Here is a 10,142-nt window from a genome sequence, read left to right as displayed (position 1 = left end):
ACGACTACTAGTATGTACGCATCTGAGAGAGTCTGTGCTTCAGCCGAAGATCATATCATCGAAATAAACGAGTAAGATAAGTTATGAGAGACCGACCCAGGTCGCCACTGACACCTTCCGTTTCGACTCGAGGACGCTGGGGAAAAATGGAGGCGAAGAGGGAGAGAGGGAAAGGGACAGAGATTGGCTGATTGACGTAAAAGCCCAGCTTTTACCTCATATAGAAAAGCCAAGAAAAGATACAAGCAAATCACGAGGAACGAGATTCATGGGATAATCGCCCCTTTTCTTTTAGGTAATACGGAAAGCATCGAAAATAACTGTGCAAGGATAAGTGTTAGCCAATGGAATAGATGAAACGAGTAGGTATAAGGATAAACTATTGATGTGAATTCAACAGAATCAGATATTATATATAAAAACTTCTCCTACCTTCCGAAGAGCGGCGACAGCCACTACCAACCCACATGACCGTGTTGACAAAGGCATAGCGCTCGTCTCCCGTCTCCAAGGCGATATGAATGCGATATTTATAGGTGGTTGGGTTGACGGAGTCGGCCATGGAAGGGTCCGAGAGTTTTTCCAAAACATCCTTTGCGCCTGTCATCCAGCCGGTGGTCTTTGCGACGATGAACGCCGGAGGTTCATCCGCGGTTTGTAAGAGGTAGTTTGCCTTGATGTGAGTCGAGAGCTCCTTGACAACAACTTGCGAATCTTGTCCTCCAGGCTGGAAATGGGTTGAGTGCAGTTAGTATATAAGAGAGAGAGAGAGAATTCCATGAAGAGGAGGTTAAAAGAAGGAACGATATTTACCAGGACAATTCCTTTACCCCATCTGCCTGCCCATTGCCCGCCAACAAACGTGACCCAGTCTCTTTGGCCCCAGAGGCCCTGCCCAACTGTCACCGTTGGGTTCAATTTGAGGCTCATGCGGAAGTCAAGCTCCAATGTGGGTATTGGCAGCTGGAGAGAGCGCGCAATATCACCTTCAGGGAACGAGTGTTGGAGGTTATTGGCGGGGATAGAGTCTTTCATCACATTGAGATACGGTGGGCATTCCAGCAGGTGCTGGCGCTGTCTACTTGTGTTCTTTGCACGGACTTGTTGACAATATATACATTGGACAGAGAGACACTGGTATTTTTCAAACCAATCAGTCTTTTTTGAGGTACAGCATGCGGTTGTTTGTGTGATAGATATAAATATTCGACGTACCTTATCTTCTTCCTTCGCGCGGAACTCGACAAAGGCGGCATGTACATCGTCGAGTGGGGGAGCTGGCAGGCTCGAGGTGCTCTGCCTGGGCTGCTTCGAGGTCTTGGGGGTGGTGTGTGCACGCTGCTGTGACGGGGCAGCTGCCGAGGACGCGCTCGGGGGAGGAGCTGCCTGCGAAGGAAGAGACGGACGGCTGGAGAGATTCTGCATGGGAGTCTGCAGAGCACTGCTATGAGGGTTAACTCCATTGGCCATCATGGAGCTACTGGCAGAGGGGAGGGTGGCTGTCGCTGACCCAGCACCAGGGCCACCAGCAGGCCCGTTCGGAGGCGCCCCGTAGCCATTGACGGCGCCTACGCCATTGGTAGGGGCAGATTGGGCATGGGGAGGATTATGGCCGCGAAGGGCGGGACACTCGAGGAGATGTTGCTTCTGTCGACTGGTGTTCTTTGCTCTGATCTGCTGGCAGTATATGCATTGGACAGAGAGACACTGTTGATACCGGGAAGAAGATATATAGGTCAGTAAAGTTGATGTTCGTAAGTATGATTATTACACAGGATAATTACAAGCAAATACAGGCAAGTTTCACCTTATCATCCTCCTTGGCGCGAAACTCGACGAAAGCCGCGTGGACCTCTTGGTCAACGGTGCGACCCATCGTATTATTCGAGAAAGCAACACGATGCGGAAGGAGAAGCGACGGATCCAGGAGGGACGACGTCTTGACGGCGAGGAGGGACTCGGGAGGGACGGGACGGGCAAGGCACGATGCCTGGTGGGCAGCCGGACGGCAGAGAGGCTGCAGGGAGGCGACAACGGAGGGAGATGTCGAAGTCGAGAGACTCACACAGAGACAGAGATACAGAGATACAGAGATACAGAGCCAAGGGAGAGTCGGAGCGAGAGCGGGAGCGGGAGTAATTAATGGAGACAGTTCGCGTCGAACAAATACAGACAGCAGCGGAATACTGCGTTTGGGTGTTTTGAACCAGAAAGAAAAGGAACAAAGAGAGGCAGGCAGAGAGGAATGTGTCAGGTATTTCACGGATTTCCGGTTTTTTTCAGCGGCAGCAGGCCTGCGGTGCTAGGCGTATCCTTTGTCATTACGGCGTATTTGTCAGTCTAGGGGTAATCGTCAGAAGACCCAGTAATAGTATGGGTGCGGGGGCTGTGACGGGTTCGATTACCGTCACCGTTCTGACGGAGCCATACACGCTGTTTACGACCGTGGGTTGTTAATGCGGTTCTTTATTATGCTTCGAATTGTATTTCCGGTGGGAGAGGAATTGCTGCTGGAATGGAATGCTACTGAGATGTCAGAAATAGTTATAGCCATCATCATGATTGTTCCCGCATTGACAATCGAATTCACTCAGCTACCACGGACAACTTGCCAAGTAACTTGGCTTCGTCAGCTGCGTATCTGAGACAAAACACGCAGTACGACAGCGAAGGTCGTATTTGCTCTTCTTGCGCAATACGCTGTTCCCGATCTATCAAACTTTCCAATAATACACGCGTTCCCAGCAGCTTACCATACATACTGATACTTATTCCGTACAGACTTTCGCGAGCGATTCCAAGGCTCACAATGGTTTCTCTTCGACAAACTAACTTGAACTCTCTCAGTATGGCACAAAAATCTCTATGTTGATTGATTGTGCATGGGATAAAGGCAATCCCCCCATACTGCGCAAATCGCAACAATAGATACTATGCTTAGCTGGAAGTGTCAAGGAGAAGCAACGGCAAGAAAATACATCACGTGATCATAATATTTATCACAACATCGCGAGATTGCCCAAACCTCTTTTCCAAGATAGGAAATTTTCAACCTCACTTCCACGTTACAATAGGATCAAGCGCCTTATTATGTCTATCCGTCGCTGACATTAATTCCAGCTATGGTGGAATAGAGCCATTGAAGCATTCAAACAGATGGCCGCTAGATCAGTGCTTTAATGATAAAAGCTGAGCGCCTTGGCCCAGGGTGGTGGTGGCAACCCCTCAACCTGGCCTCTTTTTTTTTTGTCTACTTGATACCCCCTTTGCGCTGCATCGACGTGAATTATTGGATTTTCCATAGAGTCTGAATTCGCCTTTCTGATATATATATTTTTTTCATTGCTTTGCTTTTTTTTTTATTGCGTTTCCCCCTTTTTAATGATTCTATCATGCGCTCCACAGAAATTACCCGTTTGGGCGATGACCCCATCGCGCAACCGGATATGGCCTTTGGTGCAACTCTCCGGCACTCCTTTCTATCGTCTAGTTCAAGAACGTGGATTACATCCCCACAACTTAGCAATTCTGGAGAGAAGTTTTCTCCAGAAGCTTTCCTGGGAGTGACGACCCACCTTTTGACGAATCCCAATATAAACTGTAGCCATGTTTTCCGAGCCGATATCTTATACGATAGCGCAGGTGTTCTACAAGATCAAAACAACAGGGAAAAAAACTGCTCTAATTCTCCCTCTAAAGGGATAGATGCTGAACAAACAAACAGGGATGCTCCATTAGCCATGCAACTGGGATCGTTCTCTGGCTTCCGCCTCACCAGGACTGTCGTAAGACGATTCGTCCCCAGAAAGCAAATAGATCGTCCAATAGAACAAACCTGTCACTTCTATGAAGGAACATGCAATGTAGATATATCAGATGCTTCGCGTACGGTGAAGCAACGCGGCCTTGTTGTTTACACCCCTCACATTCGCTCAGAAAGCGAGATGCCATATTACCATCCATCGGTACGAGCATTAGCCCTGTCATACGATCTAAATTGTTCAGCCAAATCCGAAACCGAGGATTCAGGCACCCTCTCCATTCACTTCTCACCATTTACCCCTGAACTTCCGCAGTCTATTGCATATCGCCTCCAACGGACGTTGCTGGCTCTTTTATCGACTCACTTACGCCTGTCGAGGAAACCCTTTGCCGCCGCTGGGCCACCCAGATCGAAAACGGCGGCTCCAAAGGATAACATCGTCCTACAACACGTTGTGCAGAATACCTATTCGCGATTGAAAGAAACATATGCAGCGCCTATAATGAACAGTTGGGTTGAAACTACCGAACCTTCCAAGCACGTTTTCGAGGATATTGCGATCGCGGCCTTTCTAATTGAACTGTGGAGGGGCATGTACAGCTCACCTCTTCCTAAGGCAAAAAGCCATGCCAATGAGGCGGAAAATAGCCTTCCTGCTTTTCCTGGTTTCGTTGATATTGCATGTGGCAATGGCGTCTTGACGTACATACTACACGCAGAAGGGTATGGCGGGTGGGGTTTCGATGCCCGTCAGAGGAAGTCATGGTCTACATTTCCCGCATCAACACAGGATCGCCTTAAACAAATTATATGCATTCCCAAGCCGTTTAAAGATGCTCTTGAACAACACATGGGTGAAGACTCGAATCTGACATCCACCCAGAAGTCTCCATCTGACATTCACGACGGAATTTTCGACAAAAATACCTTCGTCATCTCCAACCACGCCGACGAATTGACAGTATGGACACCCCTCCTTGGCGCCCTCTCGAACCCTGAGAACCCTTTACCATTTCTCGCAATCCCCTGTTGTTCACATGCTATGTCCGGTATGCGCCATAGGTACCCAGCCCCCAAATCACAGCCTAAAACAAAGGATCCGAACAAAACGTCTCGCGCAACAGATTTGCCCTCCAACACCAACAACATCAAAAATAACAACAGCGTCCATGTTATCAACGGCAGCACGAACGCCACCCGCCAGCAACAGCAGAAACCGGAAATGGAGGAAATATCACCAACAGCGGCAGCGGAGGCCGAAGAGCAACAAAACCCCCAACCTTCCACCGGCAACCTGAAGGAGCTCCGCGCCTTGAGACTCGAAGAGACCACAAACCCAGACTGCCAAAGTTCCGCGTACGCCTCCCTTACTGCGAAAGTTATGCTGGTGGCCAGAGACGCAGGGTATGGTTCTGATGTCGAAAAGACGCTGCTTCGCATCCCGAGTACGAGAAATGTTGGCATAGTTGGAGGCGTGAAGAGGATGAACCAGATGAATCAGATGAGTCGGATCATGGGCGTGACGAAGGGCGGGGAGACGGGAGTGGTGGAAGGGGAGGGCAAGGGAGAAAAAGTTGGTTCGGGTGTGGACTTGGGCTTTGCGTTGGGTTTGGTGAAGAATGTTAGCGATGTTGTGGAGCGGGAATGTAGAAGGGATGGGGGCCTGAGAGTTGCGGCGAAGCTGTGGGTTGAGAGATCGTTGCGGTTGCAGGAGCCTCAGGGGAGGGGGAGGTTGAAGGGGAGGGATGGTCATGTGCATTGATGTAGATCGATCGTGAGTGATACGGTTGGTTAGTAGTCAGGCATTTTACGAGAGCCTGAGGGATATTGCTGTTTTAGGAACCATGTTTTTTCCCCGTTTATTGGTGCACGCCGAGAGTCATTATTATTTAAGCTCCTTTTTACAAAGTTACAAGTGACTGACAATATATCAATTATATTTCGATCAAATCGTTAGATATCAACAAAAGCCCAGGTTTTGGAAACCGTGCAAGCGAGTCTCCCAATAAAAACCATAGAGAAAAAGGAAAGAGAAGGGAGAAAAAAAAAAAAAAAAAAAAAAAAAAAAAAAAAAAAACAACTCCAGGATGACTGTTCATCTAAAATAGCCACTCGAAGAGTGTCCAAATCATATCATTCCATCGATATCAGGCACCCACACAGCGCTGATCCCCTTTTACCAATTAATTTCTCACGCCCCAATGTCAATCCCCTCCACCCCGCCACCAATCTCCGCCCCCTTCCCCTTGCCTCTCGCCTTCAAGACATCTTTCATCCTCAAAACACATTTTCCAAAATCCATCTGCTGATAATTCTCTGGCACATACTCCCCACTAACGATACATAACACCTTCATCCCCCTCTTATACTTCAGCCCACTAAGCAGCTTGGGCGTGATGAGGAAATATTGGCCCCCGCCATCTCCACCAGTCTCACCCGAAGCACATGCAATATCTACCATGCGCTCATGCACCATCCGCTCGTTTCGCGGGTCCATGCCCTGGTTGATTTCATCCACGACACGGAACGGCGAGGCTGAAAGCGACTGTAGAGCCATGAGGTAGAAGATCGTGCTGACTGCCCGCTCCCCACCAGATTGCCTATGCGCGTCCAGGATGGAGAAGTTTTCGTTTTCGCGGAACCTCACTTGGATGCGGATAGACCACTGATCGAAGTCATTTGTGCGATTCGTACCGCGGTTGCCGTTATCGGTCTGAGTAGCGCTAAGCGCAAAGTTCTCGTGTTCTGGCGTGACATCTTCCGCCTTGTCGATGCTCACCTGCCCTGCGCAGCCGATGCGGGAGAAGGAATCGGCAAAGGCATCGCTGATTCTTTTCACGAGGTTTTCGAGTCTAGGTTCCCACTGGCCTCGAACTTCAGCTATTGCTTCGTCCAGCTCATTGAGGTTTTGCCGGAACTCAGTAAGGTGTTCTTTGAGTTTGTCGATGCGCTCCTGGCGCAGTTCAAACTCTTTAATCACGTTGCTATTACCTTCACCAGCAAGTTCGAGAGCGGCTCTTTCAGAGTCAATGTCGGCCTCGAGCTGATCAACGGTGTAGCTCTTGATTGTTTCGACAAGCTCCCTTATTTCACCCGTCTGCATGTCTGGGTCGGCACTGACGTAGTCTGCAAATTCTTTAAAATCATGACGGCACTTATCCACCCGCTCCTTCAATTTGCTACATTCCTTTATAGCATCCTCGACTTCTGCCTTTTTACTCTCGAGCATTTGGTTTACTTCCGAGTTCCTCTCCTGTAGGGCGTCAAGGTCGGATACAGCTTCAAGGAGATTAACTTCCGCTAAAGCAAGATCCTCAATCAAATGTTGGAATTCATCGACATAATTCTACCGGACAGTTAGCATCGGAAAAGGTCTGCCATTCATCGGGGAAACTTACAGCATACTCTAGAGCTCTGGAAGCCTTTTCAAGGGAGAGCTGATCCTGTTTGTCGCGAAGTGCTTCAACTCTCCGTCTCACACCGACTATCGCAGCTTCTGATGCTCGGAGTTTATCCTCTTGCTGAGCTAGAAGAGGAGTTAGCGAATGAATGGGCACATGGAAGTCGTAAAGCTTACATTTTTTAGTAGGCAGAGCCTTATAATTTGTTAGAGCAGTTTGCTTCGCTGCCTTTTCCGACTCCAGATCCCTCTGTATAGCCATTACTGTTAGCAGATATTCGGAGACCCCGTGTCCAGGGTGAGATTTGTACCTTTCGTTCCTGTGCATCTTGGTGTCGTCTTCTTAAAGTTGCCAGTGCATCCTTGTGCTCATCAAACACTCCTTGGAAGGTATCCACTTCCTTTTGCAATTCCTTAATCTTATTCTCTATGATGCTTCTGGCGGAGAGATCGGCGGGCTGGTTCGTCCAAAATTGGGCAGGCTTAAGCTGCCGAACTCGAGTCGAAATGGCGCTTGGTCCGTATTCGCGTCTGCGTGTAACCTGATATGACTGACGACCGGTCACCCAGCTACTAATTGGGCTGTTTGTCATCCTTGTATACTCATCGTCGGTGATATCTCGACGAGCTATAGGCGTCCGGTTCAATCTATTTTCGCTGCAGAGCATGGCCACGACAGGTTCGGGACCGGATAATAAATCTTTAGCCCAACAGTCGAATCCCAAAGAGTGAAGCTCCTCGTCTGTTATTGGAGCTTGGAGCTCAGATAGTGTAGTAGTAGAAACCTTCAAACTAATATCATGAAGTCTTAATTCGTTAAATACTCGCTGGAGCTTCCTAAAATCAGGTCGAGACTGAACTGTGAAGGTCAACAGGTCAGTCCTTTGGAATAGCGATTCCATCGCGTTTGCGTATGCAGGATCCTTTATAGAGCATTCTACTAGTGGTGGGCCGAAGACCGTGCTTTGGAACTCTGTTCGATTTGCTTTTATCCATGCCCATGCTTTGGCAGTGTCTGCAGACAAATTTTTGAGCTTCTCCTCCTGTCGTCCACTCTCAGAGTTTAGATTCTCCAGACGTTCATTTTCTCTCGCAATTTTCTGAGTCGCAAGATCGCAGTCCATAGAAGCTTTATTTTTGGCGTCGTGGACATTTCTCATCTCCTCCTCGATAGCCCTAATATGACGCACGCTCTCCCGCTACAGATAAATCAGCCAATGTTCCAAAAAGAAAACGAAGGCGGTTAACAAAAAGAACAAATCTTACAATTTTCTCAGTATAGGCGGCGGCATCATATTCAACCGGCTCCTCCTCCATTTGTCGCGTGAGTTTGTTAATGATCTGCAGAGACCTTTTCAAATTATCCCTATGTGCCAACGCACCCTTTTTCTCTGCTTCGATTTGCACATCCAAGTCTTTTATATCCTCCTGTGCCTTTTCAAGTTTTAGGGCACCGTCCGCCACCAATCCCTCCTGTGCAGCAGCCAATTCTCGTTTCTGCGTAAGAACAGTTTGGAGTTCCTGGAAATATTTCTTTTTTTTATTAACCGACTTGAGAGCAGGGGCTAGCTGGTTTTCTAAATTATCATGCTCTTGTTGAAGAGTGCGTCGTGCCCGTTGCGCCTCTTTAAAAGCTTGGACAGCCTCTTGATATCTTGGCACCGGCCGGGAGCGCTCCAGCACGGCAATCTTTTTCTGTATCCGAGCACGCTGAAGCATTCTCTGCACGTCTTCCCGTTGCATTTCTTGGCGATTTACCAAATTTGCCAATTGTTCGCGTTCGCCGGCGTTAGCAGCCAGCAATTTCTTCTGTTCAGCACGTAAGGATTTCAAATCTTCATGCCATTGTAGCATTTGGGGGCCAGCTGCTGCTCGCTGAGTTGAGTGTAATAATTCAATTGGCGAAAGCGCAGCGAACTCAGCTACCTTGTCTTGGGGTAAAAACTGGCAGAGGTTGTCGATTTGGATAGAAAATGACTTAGCAAGCTCAAGGACAGATGCTTTCGACGAGGGCTTCCCATTGATCGTAAACGTGCTTTTGTTACCCTTCCTTACGATGGTTCTGCGGATGACAGGATTTTCACGATGATTTCTTCCTTTAGCTAGCTCAATTTCGATGGTGGCTTCTTCACAGCCATGTTTAACAAATTCAGCTGGGTCCTTCGCTCTTCCGAGATGCTGTAGTAACCGGTTTTTTGTTAGCATATTGTGTAATTTTCGCAAATTAAGAACCTCAGAAACCGCTCATATTCGATAAATATGTAGAAAATAAGGTGCTTTACCTGTGGGCCCCATCCAAGTCCTAGACAAATCGCACACACAAGAGTACTCTTCCCTGTTCCATTGGGTCCAATGACCATATTGAGTCTGGGTCCGGGGAAGAACTCCGCAGAGGTATATGTAACAAAATCCCTAAGTTTCACTCTCACAATCGACCCAGGTCGATGTTCGGGATTCGGCCCATTCCCGTGGGAGCTTTCCTGTCTGCCGCCCGCGCTCCGCTTCGCACGAGAGCCGCGCACAGTCTTGACAGAGGGAGGACGGAGCGTGTTGGTGGACGTTGCCATTCCGTTTGCCCCGGAAGATATGTCATCACTATCATCTTCCGACGTACCATTCGCGTCGCTTTGGTCATTTTCGTGATCATTAGGTGCTGCAAGGCGGATACGTTTACTACCGTTAGACACTTGGGAAAAGGGAGTGCCGTCTCGCGAGATTCGCGAAGGCCTGTCACTAATGGGACTATTGCTGTCGGATTCCGGAGCATCAGCACGCTGTCGCCGCTGCGGGAGAGGTGCAAGGGAAGGCATGTTGCTTTTGAAAGTCGCTGGGTGCCGGCGGCTCCAGTCTGTTCCTGTTGGCGCTGGGAATGCTGGACCAGAAATGCAATTACTGTCCAAGCTCGCGACGACGTGAGACGCGTTAAAGACGTGCTAGTCTATATGGTCTTGGCATGGTTTTATGGAAGTAAAAAAAAAA

At 48.7% G+C, this 10,142-nt stretch overlaps 3 protein-coding genes across 3 annotated transcripts; 1 reads left to right on the top strand and 2 right to left on the bottom strand.

Moving 5' to 3' along the window:
• Positions 1-291: 291 nt before the first annotated feature.
• HCAG_05069 (predicted protein) lies at positions 292-1,876 on the bottom strand (the record flags this gene model as incomplete). The annotated part of the gene is made up of 5 exons (XM_001539552.1): positions 292-320; positions 433-727; positions 814-1,134; positions 1,216-1,707; positions 1,808-1,876. 5 exons carry the CDS (start codon positions 1,874-1,876, stop codon positions 292-294), a joined length of 1,206 nt encoding a protein of 401 aa, XP_001539602.1.
• A 1,516-nt stretch (positions 1,877-3,392) lies between these two features.
• Positions 3,393-5,525, top strand: HCAG_05068 (predicted protein; the record flags this gene model as incomplete). Its single annotated transcript, XM_001539551.1, has 3 exons — positions 3,393-3,563; positions 3,725-3,785; positions 3,868-5,525. 3 exons carry the CDS (start codon positions 3,393-3,395, stop codon positions 5,523-5,525), a joined length of 1,890 nt encoding a protein of 629 aa, XP_001539601.1.
• Positions 5,526-5,954: 429 nt separating this feature from the next.
• Positions 5,955-9,973, bottom strand: HCAG_05067 (hypothetical protein; the record flags this gene model as incomplete). The annotated part of the gene is made up of 8 exons (XM_001539550.1): positions 5,955-7,109; positions 7,162-7,289; positions 7,341-7,413; positions 7,475-7,924; positions 8,105-8,362; positions 8,430-8,684; positions 8,922-9,341; positions 9,485-9,973. The coding sequence occupies 8 exons, from the start codon at positions 9,971-9,973 to the stop codon at positions 5,955-5,957; spliced, it is 3,228 nt and encodes a 1,075-aa protein (XP_001539600.1).
• Positions 9,974-10,142: the final 169 nt, after the last annotated feature.

This window comes from Histoplasma capsulatum, genomic scaffold (genome assembly GCF_000149585.1).
Source record: "Histoplasma capsulatum NAm1 scaffold_5 genomic scaffold, whole genome shotgun sequence".
Taxonomy (NCBI): Eukaryota; Fungi; Ascomycota; class Eurotiomycetes; order Onygenales; family Ajellomycetaceae; genus Histoplasma; species Histoplasma mississippiense.
This window is presented reverse-complemented; position numbering and strand designations above follow the sequence as displayed.